Source organism: Serinus canaria, chromosome 6, assembly GCF_022539315.1.
Source record: "Serinus canaria isolate serCan28SL12 chromosome 6, serCan2020, whole genome shotgun sequence".
In the NCBI taxonomy this organism is placed as follows: Eukaryota; Metazoa; Chordata; class Aves; order Passeriformes; family Fringillidae; genus Serinus; species Serinus canaria.
In genome coordinates this window covers 6,119,680-6,146,483 of record NC_066320.1, presented here as the reverse complement: position 1 = coordinate 6,146,483, position 26,804 = coordinate 6,119,680, and the positions used below count along the sequence as shown (strand labels likewise).

Sequence of the window (26,804 nt, the reverse complement as noted above, 5' to 3'; positions counted from 1 at the left end):
AAATAACAGACACTTTCAGGAAACCTTTGCATCTAACAGAGCTGCACCAGTGGAGAATGAGCTCTGCTGTTCTCTAACCTGGGGTCTCTTTGACGATTAGAACTCATAGGAAACCTACCATGGTTACCTGTAGGAAGAAAGGACTACGTCAGCGTTTTAAGTTTAGTATTACTGTGTTACACTTAGAAGTTTTGCATTTGAAGGAAATCAAAAAGCCACCTTAAATATTCACGTACACATGGTTTTGTAAACATGAAGGATCCACATGAAATTAGACGGTATGGCTTGATGTGACTCTTGAATCCTTTTTTTTTTCTATTTCTAAGCCTTCTGAAAACAACTATCTAAAAATCTAAATTGAAAAGTAGGAAATTTAGGAGCTCACAACTGGAAATGTGGTTTGAGCTTCAATCAGTGCTCAGCTTCAATCACCTGCTCAGTTCAGGTTTTGTGTGAGAGAATTCAGTCCTTTTATATTGAGCAAGAGAAACAGAATTAGCTCTTTCTAAAGGCTTTAAGCCCCCAAGTATTTTACATTGAAAATGTTCATGGAAGTCAGTAGGCACTTTAAGTTCCAGAGGAATGCAGGGTTAAGTCTAGAATCTACCTGTTACCAACTAGATAACATAATAATGAATGTATGCAATCTTACATTGCATCCAAATATCACTTTTAACACCTTACTACGTGCAGTGCTTGCAGCTCTGAATAATGTTCTTATTTGGTTAGATTTATATTCACTGTAAAAGGGGCAGTAACACAGCTGTGCAGCTATCAGCCACAGAGCACAGCACAAATTGTAGGAATTCACAGTGTGGGCTCTATTTCTTTAAAATTCACAGTGTGGGCTCTATTTCTTTAAAATACTATGAATAATTCTAAAAAACACTGCAGGATCCAGCTCTCTGAACCTCAAAGATTTCTGACTCCTTTTGGAAACGCGATTGGTCTGCCTGTGTCAGTGAGGGTCAGGGTGTTTGAGCAGGAACAGGAGCTCCAGACGTGTTGAATCTCACACTATACATCACAATCTTAGCGGGTAATGGGCATGTTCTTGTCTCCTGTGCCCCAGCTAGGACACAGGTACTGTACTTTGTGGTTTGCACATTTTAAGAAACTGAGGATGACAACCTTCTGAAGGTGGCAAACTGCTCCAAAGCAGTGGCACAGCCTGAAACAGCTGCAAAAAATCCCGGGAGGCTTTTGCTTTACGTGGGGCACTGCAAAGAAGTTGTTTTGTCATACCAGCTTCCTCAGCACATCCATAAACTTGGCGAAGTAAGTTATTTCGCTCTTTGTTCTTATTACTGTTCCCCTACCAAATGCTTGCGTTTTATTTGATATTGCGGGTAATTGCTATTACTCTGAATTACTGCTGCTGCATGAAACACAAAGCTGACAGAAGAAATGTTTCTAGGTAGTTTTAGCTCACTACTGTTGCTAGTTCATTAAATAAAAAGCAGCAGGCGTTGGGCCGGGCCGGGCCGCGGGGGCAGCGCGGCCGTTAGGGGCGGGCCGGGCCCTGAGGGGAGCGCGGGCGGGGCGCCGTGAGGGGCGGGCTCGGCCGTGCTGGCGGCCATGGCGGAGGGCGGGCAGGTACCGCTGGGACGGGAGAGGTTTGGGGTAAATTGTCCGTGCTGAGCTGCACCCAGGGTCTCAAGGTTGCTGAGGGGTCTGGAGCATCTCGCTTGTGACGAGAGACTGCGGCAGCTGGGCTTGTTTAGTCTGGAGGAGACTGAGAGGGGTCTTACCAATATATTTAAATGTCTCAAAGGTTAGGAGCAGGGTGCCAGTCTCTTTTCAGTAGTGCCTAGTGACAGGAGGAGCAATGGCCATAAACCACAACAGAAAAATTTCCACCTCAATATGAGGAAGAACTTCTTCATGTGGAGGGTGGCCGAGCGCTTGAACGGGCTGCCCTAACGGGCTGCCCAAGGAGGTTGAGGAGTCTCCATCTCTGGAGGGAGGCGTTTGGAGACATAGCAAACCCATCTGGACGTGTTCCTTTGTTACCTGCTCTGGGTGACCCTATCTCGGCTGGGGGATGGACTGTTCTTAGCACCACAGGTCCCTGCCAGCCCTTTCGATTCTGTGATTTTGTGTAGAAAAGGGTGTGGTGTTCAAAAAGCTGTCTGTGTCTGTAAATATGCATGTGTACATGTAAAAATACACCTATGTCACTGTCGTCACCCAGTCAGTTCAGTGGAGAGGCACTGCTTGCCCTGGCAGCTCCTCCAGCAGAGACTGAGGAGCCTGGGCTAGCACAGCCCAGCCGGTCTGTCCCTCAGCCCTCTGACCTCACCTGGAGCTGCTGCAGGTCTGTGCCTCCTTCACCTTTGACCTTCCACTGCCTCGCTAGGTTTCACTTGGTTATGGACCCTCCTTTATAAATATATGGTTATTTCTTGGTATGTTGGCTTTGTGTGGCTTTGGTCCTAGGGAGCTACAGGAGTGGTTTCTGTGAGAAGCTGCTGGAAGCTTTCCCATGTCCACCAGAGCCAATGCGAGCCAGCTCCAGGACACATCCGTGGCTGGCTAAGGCTGACCTCACCAGAGATCTGGGGTAATAGATTTAGGAAAGGGAGGAAGGAAGCCATACAACAGCAGCTGAAAGAGGGGGATGTGAATATAGCATAGTGAGAGTCCTGCAAACACCAAGGCCAGCAGAGAAGGAGAGGCAGGATGTGCTCCCGGTGCCAGAACAGATTCCCCTGCAGCCCCTGGTGATGCAGCTGTGCCTCTGGGACCCATGGAGGTAATTGTGGAGGAGACAGCCATGTTGGAGCAGTTCATGGAAGACTCCCTGGTGGGGGGCATCCCATGCTGGAGCAGGGTTAGAGTGGGAGGAGTCTCCCTGAGGAAGGGAAGGGAATGAGGAGGCAGCAGGGTCAGATGCAACATGTGATGAAATGACTGCAAGCACTCTTAAGTTGTCCCCCTGTATTCCTGGGGGGATGTGGTAGAGAAAATTGGGAGTGAAGTTGATCCTGGGAAGAGAGGAGGGGTGTTTTGAAATGTAGTTTTTATTTTGCACTATTCTTCTCTGATTTCATTGGTAACGAATTATTGTTCTTCAGCTGAGAGACCCTTTTGCTCATGACAGTAATTGGTCAGTGGCCTTTCCCTGTCCTCACCTTTTCCCACAAGCCTTTTGCTTTTGTTTCTTCTCCCCTCTTCAGCTGAGGAAGGGGCTGACAGGCTGTGGTCAGCTCTTGGGCATCTAGACTGCGTCAAAACACCGTAGTGGGCTTTTCTGTGTTGGTAGGAGTCTCCTAATTTTTGGTTGTTGAGGAAAAGGCTTGTGGTTTCCTTTTAAAGAGCACTGGGGCAGTAGAAGCAAGCTTATGCTTTCCTTCCAGCAATATCACAGTTGTATTTCTCACCTTTCATTGCTTTAGGTAGCTGAAGTGCTCTGGGGGATTTTACAAATCCACAGTGTTTGCATTAATATTTGCTTGTCTTTGGCCTCCTCCCTGTTTTTTTCCTGTTTCCTTTTTTGACTTGGTTGGCAGAGGTGTGGTTTCTGACAGGCAACTCATTTCATGCTGCTTGTCAAGAGATATAAGAATAAAATTCGTTCCTCCCAAGACTGTATGGGGTGTTGCATCAACTCAGAATTTCTCCCTCAAGCCTGTCTATGTAGTTGTAGCTACTATAAGGTAATTTTCTTCTGCTTGAGCTGCTTTGCTGTCTCCACTGGCCAAGAAGTCGCTGTGTCTGTTGTGGGAGTGATTAGGCTCCTTCAGCCAGTGTCTTTGTCAGTACAAAAGCTTACCATTTAGGTTTCCTTAAATAAATAAACCCTCTTCCAAGTGAAATGTGTTACTAAGTATTCTAAATGCTTTATGAAAAATATATGCATCTTTCACAATGCGCTCCGTTAGCGCTCTCTGTAAATATTTTGGCACTTGGAGCAGCGTAACACTGGGGTAATGCAGTCAGATCACAGTGAAAGGATACAGGGTGTGCTCTGTGGGACACGACAGGCTGTCAGAAATATATTGTACATCTGTTTGAAATGTACCATTGAAATTTTTGTGGATTTTACTTCATGGCTGTATAAAAAGGATCTTTAGAGGAATCCAGTGAACTTTTTTTCCACGTGTTTTCTGTTCCTTATGTATTGAAGTTTGTTCTACACACAGTAGCTTACCTTTGTGATATTTTTGTCTGTCTTTTATGATTTTTTTTTTTATTGGAAACCATGTGGAATTGTGTGTTTTTATGAATCACATTCTATAGTCTCTAGTTTTGGCTGAAGGTAGCTTAGCATGGTCCATATATAAGGTGTAGGAAACACTGTATTCTGGTACTGTTTCTTTATATAACTTCTTACATTTGGAGACAATTCCTTTTTATTTAAATTGAATATTTTTGTAATTGTTACAGCTTGTAATGGCTTTCAGCAGAAGGTCTGTAAGAAAATCTGAATACTGATCTACTTGCTGCTGTTTTATTTTTAACCACATTTTTCTCATAAGTGGTCTGCAGCTGTGAAAACATCAGTAAAATTTATTGTCATCATACATTTGGTCAACCATAAATCATGATATATGGACTGTGACGTTTTTGAAACATATTTTGTTATTAAAAGGACACTATCATGATTATAGTGTTCCTTGAAAGCTTTCTTTGCCTATAGGTTTTGTGTTTTGCATTTGACACATCTGCATATTTCCCTTTTGAAGGTAGTTGAAATGAGTGCTGCTATTTTTATTTCCTCATTTGTTTAATGACAAAAGAAATGTTTATGACTAAAAATAGCGACTATTGATCTTAACTTCCCATTGTGGGGCCTTTTAAAAACAAACAGGAACAGTGAATGTGTTTCTGTTTCTGCCTTAACTATTTGTGTAGAAAGCTTCAGGATTTTCTGCTGCTACTGAAGTGTTTGACAGCTTGATAACAAAATGTGTATAATAATACAAATAACAGCCTGTGTTTCTGGTGTAGTTTGGTGGTTTTTTTTCATTCCCATTTTGATTAAAATTGTAACTGATATACAGCGCTCTTCCAGGGTACATCTGCTCTGCTGTCAGCCCAGGCAGAGCAGCTGAGCTTGCTTTACATGAGCTACTGAAAAGTTGAGTCCAGTCTGATTTCCCTGGTAGGGTGAGGACAGCAGGATCTTGGGTTCCTTACGCTTTGAGTGTTTGCTACACTTGATGAGATTTGCTGTTCCCTATGTCTATGGTTTTGGACGCCATGATTTTGCAAAGTGTGGTGGTGTATTGTCAAACAAATGCAAATGCAATCTTCAACCACTGCAGAAGGCTCATCCCAAAGGACAAGCTTATTTTTCTTTCGGAATGCTGGTGCTCATTTCAATTACTATGTTTCTGGGTTTGGCCACACTGGAAAGGCTCTCACCAAAACTGCAGGTAGTGGGGCATTTTTCCTAGCCAGGGGTGACTCAGTACAGGTTTGAGGTTTTGAGAGTTCTTTCCCACCCCTGTAAACACAGAGGATTTTTGCAATTTGCTGTTTAACTTTATCAGTCTGCTGCTATTTCCTGCTTCATGGTGGTGAAGAGAGACTGAGAGATTGAGAAAGATCTTACTTTTTTGTTTTAGAATATCTGGTTTGGTATTTTGATTTGATGCTGTTAACAAGGGATGCCCACAGCATTTGGAGTAATGTATTGAATAGTCAGAAACATATTATGCGTTCAGAACAGCTGAAAATCCTTCAAAGGAAAATAAAACTGTAACAAATAGTTCTCTACTAGCAGCCTGTATTTAAATAGGCAGTCTACTGCTGGGAATGGGCATTGGTAGGATTGGTTTCAGGAGTTTTCTTCCTGACACATGAAGACAGCATTACTAGAATTAACTCACCTTGGGTTACCTCAGTCAGTCACTGTAGTTAACACTTAAATGAACAGTAAATTCTTTGACACCAGTGAACACATATAAAAATAATCTCCTGGTATTTTTAGTAGTGGTTAAAGAGACAAAAGTAATCAATCAAAATAATTGTAAGCTTTTAGTCAAGTGTGTGTGTAGGTTCAGCCCAAACAGAAACTGTCTATAAACACAGGATTATTTAAATGATTTATGGACCTCCAATACTTTCTTAAATTACAGAAATATTGCTGATTTAAAAAAAAAAAAAAAGAAATCATGTGCTTTCTGTCCCCTAGTTCCTCATCTGTCATTTGTAACAGTATTTCTTCTTATCTGATATCTATGCTTGTTATAGTGGATAGTGGTGCCCAAACCCCATCCTTATCCTGAGTATTAACAAAACCAGTAATACATTGGTGGGAATGTTGCTGCTGGGAATGTTGTTCCAGCATTCAGATGATTAAATGGATCTTGGGAAGCATTCACCTTGCCCTGTAAACTGTTGTGGTTTGATGTGCAGATTAGAGAGCCTTATCTGCAACACTGAGTTAGTTACAGCAGCTGCCAATTTCTTCACTTTAAACTGCAGTTTGTGAAATATTAGTGTTTTGCCTTCTTAACAATTATGCTTAGTAAGATGTTGACTGACTGACCAGTCATATGTAATTTATATAGCGGTGGTCACTGTAAATAGTAAAGTATTCTAGGTATTGAACATTCTAAAGGAAAGTGAGGGAGGAGCATTAATTCAGTTTCCAAAACATTAATATCAGTTATTCATTTAATTCAGCCCCCACAGCTTCTAAAGAATCTCATGTTCAACATGTTTTTAACACCACTGCAGGAAAGAGTTTACATTTTTTCTTCTTACTGAAATATGTCTTTCAATAATTGTATATTAACAGGTAGTGCTATTGTTTTTTTTTCCCTGCAGCTTCAATTATAGCAGCATTATGGACTGTAGGAGTATTTTTTTATGGTTTAAATTACTGCTTATAAAAGCAAACTATCATCGTGCTGTTAACTATGTGAAGGAAACTTTCGTTTATTTCATCTCTGTTCTTATGAGATAGTGTATCTGAGATTGACTTGTTTACAGTTGGGAGCAATAATTTTTCTTCTTGAAGTATATGTGAAAGTACTCAAGTACTTAATTAGAGACGAGAAAATAGTCTGTCCATTGAATGAATGTTCCTTGTTGCTCTCAGTCTTGTTTTGTCCCTCCTGTCTGTGGTGGTTCTTCAGCTAGTCCCAGGGTTTCAGTACATCTTGTAGCTCAGCAGCAGCAGGGGGAGTAGTGTAGCTTTATTTGGGGGCTATCCTTGACCGGCGCTGGAGTGAGTTGGTATCAGCTCAGAGCAATGCTGGTCAGGCTTAAAAATCAGTGTGTGTCAGGAATTCTGCTTTGTTCTCCCTGTATGAGCTGGAAGCAGGATTCTGCAGGCTTTGCCTTGCTGCACTTCTCTAAATCCCAGATCCTGATGTACAAGTGTACCTGCTACAAGCAAATTGTGACAGGGATTTGTTTGGTCAGGCCAGGCAGACTCCCAGCAGGAGGCTGGAAGGCATTTTGGGACTGGTACAGCTGCTTGATCAGAGCTGGGCCAGCACCTAGTGTCCAGCAAGGCTTTGTCCAGTTTGGTCTTGAAAGCCTGTGAGGATGGAGATTCCCCTGCCTTTCTGGGTTATCTAATCTAATGCTTAAGTATTTTCATACTGAAATACTTTTCCTTTTGCTGCCCCACTGTACATCCCTTTCAACTGGAGCACAGTCCCATGACTGTTGTCCGTCTTTCCCCTGCAGTGCACCTCTCTGAAGGGGCTGCTTCATCTCACACCTCATTTGTCATCTACATATTCTATTGTGAAACAGTTTTAGGGGAATTTTTTTCTACTGTTTTTTGCATTTCATAGATTTCTTACTGAAATTTATTTTTTGTCAATGACAAAACAAAATATCATCAAATATTCCTATTTTTTCGAAGGCCATTGCATTGTTAGTTCATGCTCAGTTTGTTCTTCCCTAAAACGTGTCCATTCTTCCTAGGAACAGTAGTGTCAAATCCTTATTACTCTGTTGCAGCAAATATCTTGGACTTTTGTTTGGCTAGGGGAAGGAGAGAGTGTAGGCAATAAATTTGAAAATGCAATCGAGTGCGTGGAGGAGAGCAAATAACATAGTAGTATTTGTGTTTTCTCACAATAAGTTTAGGAGGAAGTTAATTTCAAAATTTAATTATTGTGCAATGCAGTATTATGCTGGTCAAATTTAGATTCATGGATTCTTTTGCACCTTTAAATCTCTTGTTTTTACTTGTGAGTTAATTTAATCTTGTGCAGCACATAATATGTCAGTGTGTTCCCATATGAATTTATGATAAAAATACTGTGTTCCATGTATCTGCCCAGCTTTTCTCTAGTGAGAATGTGTTAAGGTATTGTGTTACTGCTGAATAATTACAGCTGTCTTGCATTTTTGGCATTTGTTGAATTAATCCCTTGCATACCTCCTCAATATAAAAATGCTATTTAGATAAGTTACTGACATAATAAAATAAACATTTTTAAATTGCATTCCTATGTACGTGTATGCAGGATGAAGTCCGAGATCAGGGTGATGTAGGTGGAGGAAAGATTACTCGTAAGACGTTTCTTTCTCTTTCCCAAGTTACTGCCTTGTCAGAAGAAGATCTGGAAGGAGTTGAAAAGTAAGTGGCAGTGACAGCAATGCTGGAACCCATATAATAATGAAATAAAAATTGCAGTCTGTTTGTTAGATTTCTTTTGTGATGGTTATGTCATTAGTCTTTAATTGTTCAGTTAAATCATTGATATTTAATATTATTCACAAAAGATGGCAGAAACACTTTGATCTCAGATCCAGTCTGGTTTACTGTTTTTCTATACCTTTTAATTTTGCTTAGACTCCTTTTTTTCCACTTGAATTTCACCTTGTCGTGGTTTCTGAATTTACAATAGCTTCAAATACGCTGTAAACAAAACAGAAAATAAGAATAGGCCAATACTGAGCTTTTTTTGTAAGTCTCACTGGGTAACTTCTTTTGCTAAAACATTCAAGATTCTGTACTGTAACATAAATTATCAAGAAATCAAAAAGGTTTTGAAAGTTCAGCAAGGGGTGGGAAGCTTAAGAAGGCGTTAGTAGGTCGCCATTATGGTGCTCTGGGGAAATAGGAGGCAGCCAAAGACTTGTGATGTCAGGCTGCCTTTGTCTTTCCTGTACCAACACTCTCCCTTGTTATTAGTGTTTAGTAGCAGCTAAATTTAGGAGGCCAGAAGTTCAACCTGAGACTCCAGATTTATATTTGAAAGATGGGACTTTTCAGAAGTGCAAGAATTATTTAGGAGCATTTGTGTCTGATAGCAGGTTCTTAGGGAATTGAAAGCCCAAGGGCTGGACCACTGGTCTAGTTTGGGAAGGAAGAGGTGGGGGGGTATATAAAATACAGTTTTGTTCCTCTGAATAGGTAACCATTTAATAGAGAATAAAATATTCCTGAAACATATTCTGTTCTTCATCTTTGTCACTATTCTAGGGAGAAAAGGTTTTTCTGGGATTTTTTTTTTTTAAAAACTGGAAAGAAAATTTGCCAATATCAAATAATAAATAAAATTCTTTCCTTTCCTGTTTTCTCTTGCACAATAGGCCTCTTTAAATTTAGAGGAGACTGAAGTGTACAACCCATGGAGACTAAAATGTGCTTAATGTGCACAATTCTTTGTGCAACTTTCTCATCAAGATTAAAAAGAAAAGCACTGAAAGATCATATGCTCTTTTAGTCTCAGCTGATCACATATGTATTTATATATACATGAGGGGAATGTAAAGTATATACTGCATCTGACTGGAAGGAGCATAGTTACAGGGTATTTTATGCACACTAAGCAGTTTAACAGCATCATTAAAATTTTGTTTACCACAGTGCATTGTGTCCATTTACAAGAGCAGTTTGAAGGCCACAGCTAGGGTTAGAAAATCAGAATGGATCTGACTGACTGAGAGTTTTAATGTCCTGCATTCCCATCTATCAGGGAATGTACTGCTGTGCATCTTGGTAAGACTTGAGCCCTATGAAGAAAGCAAAAGCAGGGAGGCTAACTATGGAATTTAGCTGCCCCATCATTTTGCAAGCATGTACAGATACTGTTGTCAGTGACATGCTTTACAGAATATTGGAAAGATGAGCACTGGCATTGTTAGCAGAATCAGAGAAAATCTAAATCCCTGAGAAGCTCTGATTATGAAAACACAGAGTTGGCAGAAGCTTCAGAGAGAGAGGATATGGACTGTTTCAAACCTTGGAAAGTTCAGCTGGCCATGTTCCACTTCTATTCCAGGACACAAGTTAAGTGTTTTTAACCGACTTGCATGTGTGCAGCCGTACAAATTTGTCATGCAGAACAAAGGAATACATGTTTTAAATAAAATTGATTGGATTATATGCTCTACTCTGTTAGCTATTGAGCCTTTAATTAAAGAAAGAAACTCCTCTCTTTTGACAGCATATCTGTACTGTGTCGGTTAAAACCCTGAAACTCTAATGGCTGCAATCAGTAGGTCTGGGATTAATGTCCTTCTTAGGAAGGAATGAGAAGGGAGCAGGGTTTGGGAAGACCTTGCTTTTTCACAGAGGAGTAGAAACTCTGATCACTGGCACCCATGTCCTCAGCTGTAGTTAAGAAGCCAAATATTGCTTTAATGTAAAACTTAACTACCTGAGACATGGCCAAAGTTACACTGGAAGAATTGAAACCGAGTCCTAGCCTCAGTCCCCTCTCTTCATGTGGAAAAAAGCTCACAGTTATAATAAAAGATGTAACTAATTCTGTGTTTGGATAGAGTAGACATAAATGTGTCAGCAACAGTATGACCTCCTACAAGGGAGTGTATTTTTTCATAAATTTTGCAAGTTTAAGTAAGTGGAAAAATTTTCATGGTGTGCCAGTAAAATGGGATAAGGCTCTTTTAAAATGTTTTGACCATTATGGAAGTGCAGTTTAAACTTCTAAATATTTTAGCTACTTTCAGTAATTATGTATTATATTATTTACATTAATTTTCAAATGTAATTTTTCATCAGAGGCCACATGAAAAATAATCTTGAAATGTAAGCAAGATCTTATTACTACTGTAAAACTGTCTAAATCAGAGAGAAAGCATGATAGTGGAAAGTGGAGACTAATTGTGTCATTTCATCCCACAAACCAATTCCTGATGAAACACTTTTTTTCTCTGGAATTTTCAATGTATATCTCTCTGGTTTTGTAATGCTCTAATTTTTGTTCTTTTGTCAGTCATATCTGAACACTTCAGTAGTTTATGGTGAAACCTGCAGGGAATTGTTTAGTTTTTGATATGTCCTCTGATCATAAATGCAATCTAGGAATTGATGTAGCTACATTCAAGAAGTTATGTACATATGCACATATGACTAATATAGCAACTAAACAAATGTTATGGATATAATTGCATGCAGGCAAAGTAAGACTTTGAAATTTGTAATTTTTTTTTTAATTTCATTATTTTACTCTGCAACTTTTTTAGGAAGATGGCAGAATTTCTGAATCTTACACAAGTAAACACATCTTTGAAAGAAACTATTTTATTCGATTATTATACTGCAGGATTTTGGTGGGCTAAAGAAATGAACTTCAGTCTTAACCAGATCTCAGGATTCATGGGTCTATTAAATTTCACCTTGGAGAACCTCAGCAGTAAGTATAATTAAGAATTGTAAAATAAATATCTGAAGTGGAAGGCAAGAGTGTTTCCCAGTCATTTTAATAAAGCGATATTTAATTACATGTAATTGTGAAATGATTTATTTTCCTCTTGAATGTTGCTATGTTAGACCTTGTGCCTGAAAATAATTCTTACTGGCAGATCTCAAGTCTTTTGAGTAGAATATTCCTCGTTCATTGTTTGTACAATATGTTGTAGAAATGGCCCAAGTCCTGAAGAGACCTTTGCTATGGTAAAATAAATAATAATTACAGTAGAGTGAGAGCATGGAGCTCCAAAATTCCAGTTCCAGATTTCTCAGTGACTGACTCACTGTAGTCTTGGGCACATTTCTCTGCTGTTTGAGAGATTCAGTACATCCTGTAGCATTACAGCAGGTGAATTACATTTTTTTTATCCTCAGAGGTCAACTCTCATCTTCCTATATGGCAAATGCTGCACTTCTGGCACAGAATCTATGTTAACTCAGGACTGGTGAGAGAAGTAAACTGGCATTGCTGCTGAAGATGAAAAATGACAATGAAAGCTCTTGTGGCTATGAGGAAATTTGCCACAAAGAATGAAGCTTGGTCTAGTGGGAATGAAATAGCCAGAAAAAAATGGTAGCACTGTCCTCTAAAGCCTTCTTTGTCAGAGATTCTAATGCTTGTTTAACATTCACTTTGAAGGTGATTATGTTGGGAAAAGTCCATCCCAGAGGAAGGGTGAAAGGACTCAGCAGTTTCGTTCAAAAGAGCAGGCGAATATTTTGAAATCAAACTCATAACAGTTATTATACTCTTTCACTGTAGTTTAGTTCAAGGGCCTTTCTGACTTGGAATTTTGACAGAATATGTATGTGCTTTATGATCATTGGAATTTCAGTTGTCCTTCCTGTCTCCAATGAGAAAGTATCTTAACATATGCTAACGGTATTACTATAACAATGGAGCAGAATGGAAACCCATCAGAAATCAGTTTTATGAGACCATGTAGTACATGTGTACACAACAGGCTGGTAGCACAACCGCTTATTAAAACTGACTGACATTTTTCAGGAATGTCATCTTAATTACAGTAAGCTTTGCCAAACTTTTAACTCTTTAAGCTTAAGAAATTTTCCATGGCTCTGCCTGCTTTTGGTGAATTTTTATATATAAAATTGGAAGTGAACCAGCTCAGTGGGCTTGCTGACAGAGGCTGTGGGGTAAAAAAACCTATTTTGTATCTTTTTCTTTTCTTTTTTTTTTTAACAGGTTGAATGCCCCGGTGCTTTGAAGTAAAGATAAAGATTTGGCAAGCAAATGTTGTGAATTTGCTTTTTGCTGTCCTGTGAAAATCAATTTAGATTTGGCTAAGATATACATGGTCTTTAGAGAAATAAAATGTAGATTTTAAATACTTGCAGTTAACTTCTTATATTTGCTTCACAGCCTGGGGCTGAGGTGAATTTTCTTGTAATTACCTAACATTTCAACTAAAAGCAAAATTCTAATGTCTTCTTTATTAATGACCCTTTCTTTTCCTTTCCCTGCACTGGACCCAGTCAGCCTGGAGAATTAAGCTGACTTGGGTGTAATAGCAAGAGTAGCATTGAGCAGGAAGAATGGATTTAGAGAAGGAGGGTAGTGGAAATTCATTTAAGGCAAGTAAAGCAGCAAGGAAAACTGGGGGCCTTGCTTGATGGGAGTCAGAATGAGTTACATGATTTGATTAACTTTTATCCATTGAGGGTAAATGGATCTTCTATCCATTGAGGTACTCCTTACCTCACAGAAGTGCTGCATGAGTCGTCCTGAGAAAGATGGTTGTGACTGAAAATCAGGTGTGCTGAGGAAAGAAAAAATTCAGATAAGTTGACCACAGACTCAGGGCCTGGGATATCCTGTTATGTGCCTTCACTTCCCTACAAAGGGTGGTATTTCTGGTTCTGTTGCTTTTCCTCATTTCTTGTTGCTTGTATTTCCTCTGCATTCTCTGTGTTTCTTTCTTGTCCCTTCCCATACGGTTATTTATATTCTGCTGCCTCTCTTACTGAAAAGTGAAGTAGAATTTTCAAGCCTTTGATTACTGTACCACTAAAGGGCAAAACTATAAAAGAAAAGAAGTCTTCTAAGAATTTTAATTTGTTTTCTGTACAAAAAAACCCAAGGAGTAGATCAGTAGAGACATAAAACAATGAGGAAAATAAATCTATTTCACCACTGGTTTATACTTTCCCTTTTTTTTTTCTGTAGATGTTTTTAGACATAAAAAAATTAAATTGTATTTGAAGCTTTTTTTTTTTAACTTTCCATGGTAGTAGTGATGGCAGACACTGTATGCAAATCATAAAGATGAATCCTTTCTTTTTATAGGTTCAGCAAGCACTGATACATTTCAGATTGTCCTCTTTGTAAGGACAGTTATCAAACAGAATTTAAATTCTAATTCCAACCTGTTGTGGCATTTGGTTTTGATTTCCAGGGTAAAAATACAAAGTAATTATCTGGTTTGGAAGGATGCAAAAATGTCTCCAATTCTGATGATACATGCAGAGTCTTATGCATATTCATGTTTAATCTGTTATGACTGTAAGCACTTTAAAATATTCTTTGCCCTTTTTAATATCTGTTCCTGTATTAATGGCTTATGTTGCAAGGGGCATGGTCATAAGAATAATCTTTTACAATTCATAAGAAGTAGGCTATTTTAAAGAAAAATATACTCTGTCTCTCAGATTTGCAAATTATTCTGCCTGTGGTTCTCTCGGCATAGGTAAGAGGTGAAGCTGTGGTATCTTGAACACCCATTATTATGATCCTTCCATTGTGGAGGTAGAGTGGTGGTTTTGTACAGCAATTTTCATGGACACTTTAGTGATGAGAATAATGGCAATAGAAACATTTGACTGCTGTTGGCTTTTAAGTGGTAGGTCATAACTAAAACTTCAAGAAGTCATACAATTAAAATGGGCCAAAAACCCCCATCCCACCTTGTCATGTTTATACATGGTTTTTGTTCTTTGGGATTACTTTGCAGTCAGACGTATGACCTTGGAAGAGAATTTAAAAGAACTTGAAAAAGCAGTGACTGGAATAGGAGAAACTGAGTCAGAAGAAGGAGGTGACCTGAATTTATTCAACATTGACCAAGGCAAAGAAATCATTGATTTCTTGTTTAGCAGGTATTTATTTCTACAGAGTCTGTTTTTTTTTTCATTGATCTAATATAGTGGGAAAATGACTGATAGAATAACAGCAACAATAAGAACAAGAACATGAACAATTTTTAAATTATTATTATTTTTATGCTACTACTGCTGGTAGTATTTTGCTGTTATTTTACTGGATACCATCCTACTGTGCCAACATACTGCAAACACCAAACTTTAAATAATGAAAAAGAAGAGACAATATCAAGGAGCAGTAAAGATCTGGCCTCAGATGTTAATGCCCAAAAAATAAATTTGGACTGGAGGTTTATAAACATATAAGATTATACTGAAAATAGTCCTTTTGGGTTTTGTTTGAAGTGATAAAAGAAAACAGGGTGATGCATGGGCAATAATCTTGTTTTGCTTTTAAAAGCTACTTTTAGATTCCATCTGAGTAAGATTGTAGATCTTATTTATCTTATTTAGATCTTGATTTTGTTACTCTAAGTATTTGTGTGGCCTTGACAGTTATTGTGGACTGAAGTGATTTAAAGTTTTGTACTCACAGAATTAAAGTTCTGATCATATAGGAATCATAAAAACGTTGCATTTCAAAATCAGCAAAAGTCCAGTATGTACGTGAAAAGGTTTTGTGGCAGGTCTCAGCATTTAAACAGAGATACAGAAAGAGATGAAAACAGCTGTACATGGGTTATTTATTTGAGAAAAATACTGAGTCTGATAGCAACAGTAATGCCCCTGTATAAAATTCTGACTGTCTAGTCATGTGTACACCCCATTTCCACTGGACTGCTGTGGTTAAGGCAGTGGCTGTAATGACACACCCCTATTTGCAGTACATGATGGACAGAATGGTTCTCAAACTGCTTAACCATCCATGAATGTCAGGGGCAAGGAGATGGAAAGTTAATAAATAACTCCTGTACCATTTGCTCATCCTCTATTCTGCAACTGTAGCCCTTCAGCCCATTTTCTCACCCAAATGGAGGTGGGGGGATTTGTGCCAGATGGGCATAAAAATTGAGTAAGGTCATGGCTGATCTATATGTAGATTTGCTGGGAATTTTCTGACTTTTCTGTAGGAAGAGTGTAACACAGCAAAGTGTGAGTTTTTAGACTGTTTTCCTGAATGCAGAAAAGTATTTTCTTGAGCAAAGGCAAAATACTAGGGTAGCTATTCGCCTTCCAGAGTACTTGGATTCAAATGGGGATTTAAACCCATTGCAGGCAATTTCTCTTACAATCAGGCTATAAAATATGTCTCTCCTACTCTCTGATTTTTTTCTTTTGTTTCTTTTTCATGGAAAATATAAAACACTTAAGATTCTTCCCATAAGAAATGGGAACATCTCTTTAAATCTCAAATTTCTGTAGTCAGGGCAAAATAATGTCCTGCCAAGTACTAGCCCTAAACTAAAAGGAAACTTGGCATTTAAGATGTCTCAACTCCTTTTACTTCTGCCTTCCTGTCTGTCTTTTGTATATTTATATGGAACAAATGTTCTTTCCAAATAGCATGTCTGTTACTCTTGTGTAAATTATCCATTGAGAGATATCTTGTCCATGAAGTAATTCCTTCACAGTCAGAAGAATTTCATCCAAGAGATTAGGTGCTCCATCCTACTTCAAACCGAAGTATTAGCTGGGCAGGAATACAATCAAGATGTAAAACTTTTGCAGCAGAATGGTATTTTGGCCACCAGATATGTGGTTGTGTTTGCAAACTGCTCAATTTTTTACAAATGGGTGCTGTGGCAATGTCACGGAAGTGCGCACATACACAAATGTATCATATGTGTCCAGTTTTTGCAATCCATTATTTCAGTCACTGGAGTATTTTTTTCTAAATAAGAATGGAATTGGCGCACTTAAGTGGGTGTATTTTAAACTTTATGAGCCCAGAAATAGTTTGAGTTTTATTACAATTCAAATTAATGTATTAGTTCAATACATTTTTTTCTTGTTTAATTTTAAATGATAAGCCTGTAGTTTTTTTTCTACTCAAGACAGTATGACATGTTGTAGTTCAGATCATATTTTTACAGATGAGCTGTAAACCCACGGGATTTATAATGGAAACAGGGACAAATGCTTAACCACATTGGCACAAACTGTGCAGCAGCTATAATGACATCTTCAGGTTTGGTGGAAGGTGACAGTTATCATCTTTTTATCTTGTCTCCTTGGGCAAACACATATCAACATAGCTCCTGACATTTTCTTTTCAGGAAGCACTGGAGCTGGGGAAATATGTCATTGTTAATCACTTTCAGATTCTCATATGACATCATAAGAGTGCCTATTATTAACAATATTACTTACGCAAGTAAAATTATTTCTGTGTAATTGCTAGAAACACTGGCATGGAATTTTTAAATTGTTCACATCAAGTTGAAACAAAAAGGGGCATTTTTATAATGCTTGGTAGAAGAAAGAAAATTACACTTTTTTTCTAAATAAACGCTGATGTCTGATTTATGTAATTTGATTTCAAGACCAATAAATAGAGAAATTTTTTCCTTCATACAGGATTAGAGGTGCCAGGTTGAACAGAGATAATTTAAAAATAAAGACATAAAATTCAGTAATGTCAAAAATAATTACTAATATTTTTGGGTATATATTTTAAATTATACATACCTGTAACATAGTCCATGAAGAATACCATAACACATTTGGAGGGGAGGGGAAGGAAAAGACCTGACTTTTAGGTGCTGTAAATCTGGCTTATTTCAAAAGCACTAGGATAAAAGAACAAATTTGAAATATTAATTTCTGCCAATCCAATTGGAAGGATTTATGTCATATTTCCTGTGTGTCTGTGATGTTCATAAAATATTTTTTCTTTTTAAATAATCCTTGTTGGAATTTTACCAAATTACAGGTGTGGATGAAAGGGGACATATATTTACATAAATCAGTGTGAGTCATTTCCAGGTTAAGTCCTGAAGTCTCTTTAAACATAATTTCTGTGTTTCCACTGAAACGTGTCAGGGATTCTTTGGTGAAGTGCTGCAATAAAAATGTACTTAAATGAAATCGCAAATACTGTAAGGACTTAATTAATTGCCTGTGTGCTTTGGGTTTGGGGGAAAGCAGCCTCTACCTGATGGCAGCCAGACTTCTTATGTGGGCCTTGCCAGTACCAAGCCAAAGGTATTGCTGACCCAAATGATGAGTCTCCCAAGAAAAGAACCTGGGTTCTTTCCCTAGTCAGAAAGCACAGGAACCAGTTACAGATGTTCCATGCAAATATTGCAGTACTTTTCACAGATACAACAGGCAGGACAGCAATAAATTATTAGAATCATTCTTTAGCCTGCACTTGCTATGAAATCACAGAGCAGTGCTTTAAATCATGTGTCAAAATAATGTGAAAGAAGCCAGGGGTTCTGTATCATGATTGTAAGAGAAGAACTAATTGTAACAGACTATGAACAAACAAAACTTTTGGTTAAACAAATCCTATATCATTGATCAGTAGAAAAAGAAAAAAAGAAAATTATTTGAAACATGTGAAATGGAAAGCCATACATGTTTAAGGAAGATCAATATTTTAGTCCATTGACAAAGTCTATTTAAAGTTGCTTTTGTTGTAGTACACAAAACTGCTGTGTGTTAATCTAGTTTTTTAGTTTTTCTTTGAGGAAATACTGCACCAATTTTGCAAAGTGACCTTGAGAGAATAAATACTTCTATTCTTTATTGTTTTGGTGTTCCAAGATCAAACTTTCTCCCTGTACTGGCAGCACATCCCAGAATCTGAAAGCTGATTTGGCTTTGTTTCCTTGTCTGCTATTGCTGATAATAAAGGCATAAGTATCCTGGTGATAAGTGTTTCAGGAATAACTTTTTTCAGAGGAGAACTTTGTCTTCTCAGAGTTCAGTTTCATAAGGACTAAGTGGATGTATTTTTAAGTATCACACTGTATTTTCTACAGCCATCTGATAATAAATCCTGCAAAGTAAATATGCTGCTTGTTGTTTCTGAAGTTAAACAACTGTTTCTTTTTAAAATTTGGACTGTTACCATGCTAGAGTGTACCTCTTAGTTTAAGAAAACTTGTAATATTGTTACCTTTCCAAAAACTTAGAGCTCTGATTGTCTATGTTATGTTGTTTTTTCAGCTTATTTCAACATTATATAGCATTTGAATACCTCTTCCACATTCGTAGAGAAGAGCCTGTGATAAGTAATGAGGTGAGTCATTTATATAGATGGAACTCATTATGCAGAGTTCCTTAACGAGTGCACCATGGCATATGTTTTATATTGCTCAAAGCAACTTCATGTCAACATCGCGGCATTACTAACGTAAAACGGCTGATTAAAGAGCGCAAGTTAAGATGTTTTGATCCTCATATTCAAAATTAATTTGGGATCTCAAAAAAGTGTAAATGCATTGCTTGGTTAAGTCATTAGTTGCGTTAAATCAGGAACACTTTTGTGTAGGTATTTGTAAGTTGATGCATGTAATTTGAATTAGCAATGTGAGTCTGACTCTGCTTTAAAATCAGCAATCAAAATCAGAAAATGCTGTGTGCCATCTGACCACAGCCCCCATACAGACATGTATGCATGTGCATGTACATGTACAGAGTTCTGTTTCTACTGTAGCCACCAAGAGTTAATTATACTGACTATAAAGAAAGAAAAAGCTAGAAACTGAGCATTTTGAAAGAATTCAGTTAACAATAATGAGTTGGCATCACAATGAGCTTTGTCATGTGTTCTAACTTACATGTGAAAAACTACATAAGAAAATGTGTTGATGCAAAACATGGCCTTTAATCAAATGGACAGGTTCAATTAATCACATAAACCTTCCTTTAGCCTGACTGTGCTTTTTGAGGATATTTCTTTTTATATGTTAAAAAAAATTTCCATTAAAAATTTGTATTAGGAGCCAACTGATGGCCCAGAGGGGCACAGTAGTGTATTATTTTTGGTGGGTACTTATATTTTAGCTTCTCAGTACACAATGAAGTTAAAATTAGCGCACTAGAAAAGCTCCTTTACACTTCCAGCTGGTATTTTGACTCTGGTGATGTGGGATAATTGCTTTCCATGTTGCTTTTAAGAAGCCATATTATAAAATGACTTTTCTTGACATGGATGCAAATATTTGGCAATTATTCTTGTCATTTACAAAGTGGGTTAAAATTCCAACTGATGAAATAGGTGACAAAACTGTCAATACAAAGGTACAGCAGAACTTCAGCATTACTATGTTAGGATGGGGGTTTTGTGTTAAGTAAGCAGATCAATAGGTGGTTAGCACTTCTTAATTGGTAAAATCGATTTTAATGAGGCTTTGATTAGGTTAATATTGTGTAAACTTGGAACATGAATCTTAGAAGGTTTCAGACTAGCTTAAAGGAAATGTGTTTGTGTTTCCTGAAGTCTTCTTTCTGGATGGGTGAGGTCATCATGCACTGTCCCAGCCACAGGACAGGGATTGCCCTGGGCAGGCTCTGGGGAGAGCATCACCTCTGCTGAGGGTACTAGCACCTCTGGGCTATGGCAGGAATGGATTTCAGGGAATGACTTTGGTGATGATCCATCCAAGCAACAAGTGCTGTCTGCAGCTACAACTGTCACAAAACCCTCCATGACAATCTTTAGCTGTAATGCCTTTTCTTACCTATGGTGCCACTTCACTTTAATCCATCTGTTTTGTATTCTGAGCTACATGGCAGAGAGCTTTTAATTTGTCCAACTACACTCCCAACACCCAAGAAAATCAATACTTATATTCTGTTAGAGTTCATTTTGATAGGGTGATGCATTGTTCTTCAATAAGTAAAAGTTTAAGGTATTGAAGCTGCACATACAAATTTATGGCATTATTTGCACTTGCTTTATGTGTTAAAATGTGAGGAGAGGTGAACTCAGCATAGACTTCAAGTTCTTTTGCTGTAACTTTGTTTTATTTAGTAATTCTTATGCATAAAAGAGATCATTACTTCTAGTTTGCAGTCCCTGAGATGTACAGTTTTTTGGGCTGCCATGGTTTGGTGTGTGTGGCTGTGGCAGGGACACACCTGGGGTCACTTGCTCTGCAGTGCATCTGCTGAGGGGACAGGAGATCAACTGAAATCCATGTGCTGAAAGTAGATAGAAAATTTGTGCTGAAAGTTTGGCTGCTGTCATGTTATGTAGACCAGTGTCTTACTAAAAAAAAGAGTCCATTGCAGACACACCACAGCCCAAAGCTGGATCTGATCCTGACTCTAAGCTGAGTGCAACTAATGTCTAAGAAATTTTTCTTTAGCTCCTGCAATAAAAGCCTGTTTTTTTGGAACAGGACACTCTAAATCGTAATGGCCAGATTTGCCCAAATAACAAGAACCACAGTGTTCCAAGAGCTTAATTACAGCATTATCTCCTTTTGCAAATGAACACTTTGAGACGAGTCAGTGAAATGACTTGCTTCAACAGAATTGATTTGCTTCCACTGAAATGGCTTTAGCTCAGTGAGTATGTGTGCCGAAAAAATTACCTACGGAATAAAAGCCCAGCACCCTCAGGAGAAGATCTGCTTCTTTAAAAGAGATACAGCTACAACAAATAAAAGCTGTACTCAGTGTTGTAATGGATATCCTTTTAGGGAAACCATAGTGTGTGTTTTCCAGTGAAATCTTATAGCGATGGGTTGTAAAGTCGTTGGAATTTTTTTTTTCTCTAGCGCAGGCAATTATACAGTGTTCTCAATCAAGTTTCCTTTTTGATCTTTCACTGCAGCTATTTTCAAATGACCCTGTCATTTCCTGTGTAGAATAAAATCAGACAAGAAAAGGGAAATGACTCAAAACTCAGATTATGCATACAATATCTGTGGTGGTGCCACTTAACAAAATGTAAGTTATTTAAATGTAGAACATAATTAGTGGAGCTTCACAGTCTGATTAATATTCTGCATTTGATGCAGCTAGCATAATAAAGCCACCTCTGTGAAACACAGACAGTGTTCAGGTCTTAAAAAAAGGTAACAAATGCCAGGCTAATTTAAAAAAAAAAAAAAAAAAATATATATATATATATATATATATATATAAAAAATTTTGCATGGGCTAAAGCCTTTAAACCTCAAACTGCTGCCTAAGGTGATCATATTGCCTAGGAAAAAAAGGTTAAAACAGAAAGACATGAATGCTTGGTTAGATGATAAAACACACATCACACTTCTAACCTACTTTGACAGGATTTAAAATTTAAAACTTGCCTTTCTAGCTATCAGATCCCTTACTTCTTCATTCCAGATCTACAAAGACCTATATATTATGTATGCATGAATACCTGTTAGAAAACATGACGGTACAAGGAATTGCTGAGAAGTGTTAAGATTGCCAAGTAAATTCATTGCATTTTTTTTTTCTTGTTACTATTATGAGCAGTTCCCCCCATTTAGAATGATTACAGAAAAAGCTGTGCTTTAGCTGTTCTGTGGCTGTGATCCAAAATAAAATGCAAGCAGTGCTACCACACCAGAGTTCTCCAGGAATATTGCTGTTAAAGATGCTGTTTTTTTCCCTTCTGCCTGTTCTGGACATTTTGCTCTCTAGCTGTGATTTAGTACACCTATATTAGCTCGCAATTTCAAGGAAAGCAAAAGGGGTACAGACTAAATATTGATGTTCAGGGAGTCAATGGAGCATTTCCTATTAACACGTCAGATCTTAGAACAAAGGTTTAAATTGTTAATACATGAATTGTGTAGAAGTTTTTATTATTTTCTATTTCTACATTTAGTTAATTTATTTTGCTTTGATAGGATGATATATTACACAATGTCTTGCAAATTTTTTTCTCTCATTTACAAATTGTACCTTATACTGCAATTCATGGTTTTTGCTGCTCTCTGTTGTGTATTTTTGGATGGTATGTGGCTAAGGTCTTTCGGGATTATGTCTGCTTTGAAACATTTCCTAATAAAAATAATGTGGTTGGTAAATCTAGTTTTATTCCTAGTTGCTTTAGCCAGCCTGATGGAGTAATCTGCTATTTTATGGCCCAGATGACTAGCTAAGTTTGACTGCTTGAAATAGTAGTGTACAATGTAATTTTCTTTAGAGATGTCATAGTGGGTCAGGTTGCAGTAAAAATATCAAAGATTAAATTTAATGGCAGTGCAGATTCAGTCTTATAGCAGTCACTAGATATCATCCTCTGTACTTAGAGTTCCAGACTAGTTTCCATTAATGCTTTCATTCTATGTACTCCCTACTTTCTGAAGCATTAAGCATTTGGGCTGTGTCTGGTCCTTGTCCAGTTATGGCTTGGGATTTTTTCAAGTTTAAACAAAATCCCTTCTTTGTTTGAATTTAAGGAGATGGATAGAAAGAATATGCTTTTTGAAAGCTAATAAAGCTTTTTTTCTTCTGATGGCAAAAGCCCTAAAATCTGGGACTTGACTTTGATACGTAATCCTCATTAGGTGTTGCATATTTAGATTGGTTAATCAATCATTGTTTAAATGAATTTGCTCCCTGACTTCTTGAGAAATACATTTTAGAGATGTATGAAACCAGAACATTTCCATATCAGTTCACACTACAGAAACTCATTCCCCAGCTAATGGAGTGCTTTTCAAAGCCTGGAGGTTTCAGATATTTTTAGTGCCTAAAAACCAGTGAGTTGATGTTTTGTAGTTTTGTTTTCTCAATATCACCATGGCAAAGACATCAAGAAAAACATAGGACTGGAAGGGATGTCTTCAATTGTCAACTCTCATGCTGCTTTCTCTTAGGGAAACATTCATAATCCTCTTCAGAAACCTGTCAAACTCCAGTTTAAAAAGTTAACTTTTTTTTTTTGTCTTTGCACCTTCAGTTACAAAGTGCCCTGATGCCTGGTTTCTGTTATTGTTATAAAACTTCAGTTTCTGGTCTGGGTGTATTCATGACAGGCTTATGTGCATTTGTCCTTGTGACAATTTCTGCTGGTATTGACCTTTAGCTCTTGTTCCATCCCCAGTGTTTATTTTTCTAGTGCATAAAGAGACAGCAATCTTATTGTCAACCTTCATTCAGCTAGACTAGAAAAGCCAGCCTTCTCTAATCTTTGCTTTAAAGGTAGACTTTGATATGCATGTGCTAACATCCATACCAGCTTCTTGTCATCCTGTTGGCCTTGTTCTATAATTGTTCCACTTTAAATCAGTCTTGTTGGAACATAAGTGACCAAACTGACATAATATTGTTGCTGAGATAAAAGCAAGGCCTTGTAAAATATCAGTAGTGCTTTCTTTTCCTCTGCTGGGAATAGCCTACATGATAGGTCCTAGAAGCATTTTATACCTGTATCGTGTGCCTATCTCATTGTACATCTGCTATTCTAGTTCTGCTTTGTTACTATATTTTCTAGCTGAGGTACTCCCAGTGCACTATAGGCTTTAAAAAAAAAAATGTCCCCACAATGTCGCCTGCCAATTTGTCATTGAATACAAGAGTGAATAGACTTAAAGGGCGTTCAGTCCCATCTGTGTGGTATTCCTGCCTACTCAAATTGATCATGTCTCTCACATTGCTTTTGTCTAGAAAATTATTTATTTAATTTACTATGAAATTAGTCTGGCATCATGTATCTTTGATAAATTGATGTTGTGTTACATTTCATTTCTCTTTAATTTCCATGCTCTTTTTTAGTTTTTTCCTTCAAAACATGTTCCTCAAGTCTTTGCTGCTATGAAGATCAAAACTACAGCTTCATGAGTAGGTTCATTATTTTCTGATTGTGGATGCTTAAAACTGGTACTCAGTCTTTTGATGTCTGAGGGGAAATTTTTGATGTCCATTACAGAATTGTGCCGTACCCAGGTCCAGATTACTGAAGTAAGCAGCTGGAGAGCCAGTGGGTTTTTGACAAAATTCACAGATATCCAGCCCTTTGATTTTGAGGCTTGCTATGGCTGTAACTGGAGATCGTGAAGGACTTGTGTTTAGTCTGAATGAAAAGTGGAATCTGTTGGAATTGTATGCAGTGCTACTTCAAATATTTAAGTATCTATTGTCTAGTAGAAACAGCCTTTGTTTTCCAAAGATTGCGCTGGTGTACTCATTTTCAGTAGGGGAGCTACACTGATGCTTAGCTGTTACATTTCCATGTAGGTCACATGCTGATGGTCTTTTAATGAACTTTTAACATTCCTGACTAGCAGTTACATTTCCATGTAGCTCACGTGCTGATGGTCTTCTAATGAACTTTTAACATCCAGTTTTGGTAGCTGAACTGCTCTGCCCTAAGAGCTGGTGAGAGCTCCAGAGAGCTGGTGGAATTCGTAAGCCAGTGCTGAGTACTTTTATAAGGCTTTAGAGAATGATTAACAAAACGTTTTTTAAATTATTTCTTAGGAAACGTCAAATACAAAACAAGCCTGCTTCTTAACTCAGAAACATGCGTGAAGTCACGAAAGAAAAGAATTCAGGCAGGACAAGTGCCAAATAGCTGACATGGGCTGTGCCTTCAGTGTGCTGAGCACCATGGTTCTGACCCAGCCAGCATTTCAACAAGCGCCTCTTCTTAACAAATTGGGAACTTTAATTTCAATGGACCTATTCACATACACAGAATTAAACTGAGAAGTGGCTGGGGCCACATTGTTCTGCACCCTGGAGGATGAAAAACTAAAGATACTAGAGAAAAAAAAAAATTGATGTTCATGATCACTTTTTAGTTCAATTGTACAACTGACAAAGCGTCACATTTTTTGACTGTATGATGTTAGAGAGAGAGAGGGAAAAAAACTTGAATTCTTGGCAGGAAAACAATTCTGGAACTATGCAGGAATTAATATATACACAGATGTGCTCTATGAGATTTTTAGTTATTTATTTAGAAAGTGACTTGATTTCCATATGTATGGAATCGTGTGTGTGTGTTTGTGTGTATGTGTTTGAATGTATGTAGGCATCCATAGTTGTGATAAGAGCAGTAATGACTTGTTTATTTGCTGGAATGCAGGTCAACTAGGAGTTGTAGGCTTTGACTAGAAGGATAGTCAGTACATTAATGACAGCCTGTTTCTGCTATTCATCAGAATGTTCTATGACCCAAATGATGAAGTGCTCTATCAGAAGACTACAGCACATTTAAAAATGGTTATCAATCAAGATGTAAATTTTAATAGAAGACATTGAGATTGGCAGAAATGTATTGACTTGGAGAAATTTTTAAGTGGTTAAACAAAGTATCTGAAGGCAGACTATTAGGATATGAAGTTTGTTTTACTTTTCTAGTATTTCAGAATAGCTCACTCTGTTGATACCTTTGCAAACTCTACTTGTTTAATTTGACCAGCATAAAAAAAATGTACTTGGACTTGAGCAAAGATCAATAATTTTGCTTCATAGGAGAATCTGAGAATTTTGCAGTTGGATTTAATTCTGGTTTAAAACAAAAAAATAAACACTTAAGAGAATTGCTGTTTTTACATGTCTGTGTTTAAACTCCTTGACACAAAAGCAGTGCTTTTGAAGATCATTTCAGAGCCCCAGCTCTATCATGGTGCCATACAGCGTAGTTGGCTCTGCTGGAGCAGGACCCACACAATCTAGGGGTCCCCAGCTTGCCCCATAGGGTGTGTTTCTTGGGAGACAGGAATATAGAAAACAGGATTCTTTATCAGCCAGTATGACAAACCATTGGAAGGACTTTGTACAAATGCTGGTGAGAGCCGGGTAGGTTGCTGCTGGCACATTGGCAGAAAGTTATTCACACAATAACTCAACTTGAGGAAGTTCAAAGAATGTAACTTGAAAGGAATCTGCTGAAAAAAAGTAGAGACACATTTTATTTTCAGCCCAGTGCATTATGTCTGCTGCAGTACAGTGCTATTTTCAGTGTTAAACTCTTCCATGTAACGTAGCAGGGATCATGGAGTTATTCAAGAATGTGCCACATTTTGTTTATATTTGGTGGTTCAAATTTAGCTGCCTTTTTTTTAAAGTTGTTTGCCAGAAGGTACCATTTTGGTGCCTGTACAGTTTGATTTACTGGAGACTGGTTTTCCAGAGCAGTTGCCCTATTTCCAAGATTTCCTGCATAATTTTTGGTAAT

General features: G+C 37.8%; 1 protein-coding gene across 2 annotated transcripts in view; it reads left to right on the top strand.

Annotated features, from left to right (window-relative positions):
* Positions 1-1,559: 1,559 nt before the first annotated feature.
* CABCOCO1 (ciliary associated calcium binding coiled-coil 1) overlaps positions 1,560-26,804 on the top strand; it is a 51,089-nt gene continuing 25,844 nt past the window's right edge. Inside the window, exons 1-5 of one of the 2 annotated variants that reach the window (XM_030241354.2) lie at positions 1,560-1,596; positions 8,442-8,554; positions 11,413-11,582; positions 14,611-14,755; positions 18,875-18,947. In XM_030241354.2, the coding sequence (XP_030097214.2) occupies positions 1,579-1,596; positions 8,442-8,554; positions 11,413-11,582; positions 14,611-14,755; positions 18,875-18,947 (519 nt within the window). In that variant the 5' untranslated portion in view covers positions 1,560-1,578. Of the gene's footprint in view, positions 1,597-2,496; positions 2,756-8,441; positions 8,555-11,412; positions 11,583-14,610; positions 14,756-18,874; positions 18,948-26,804 lie in introns of those variants that run through there. The other variant, XM_030241355.2, reaches the window with a different exon arrangement.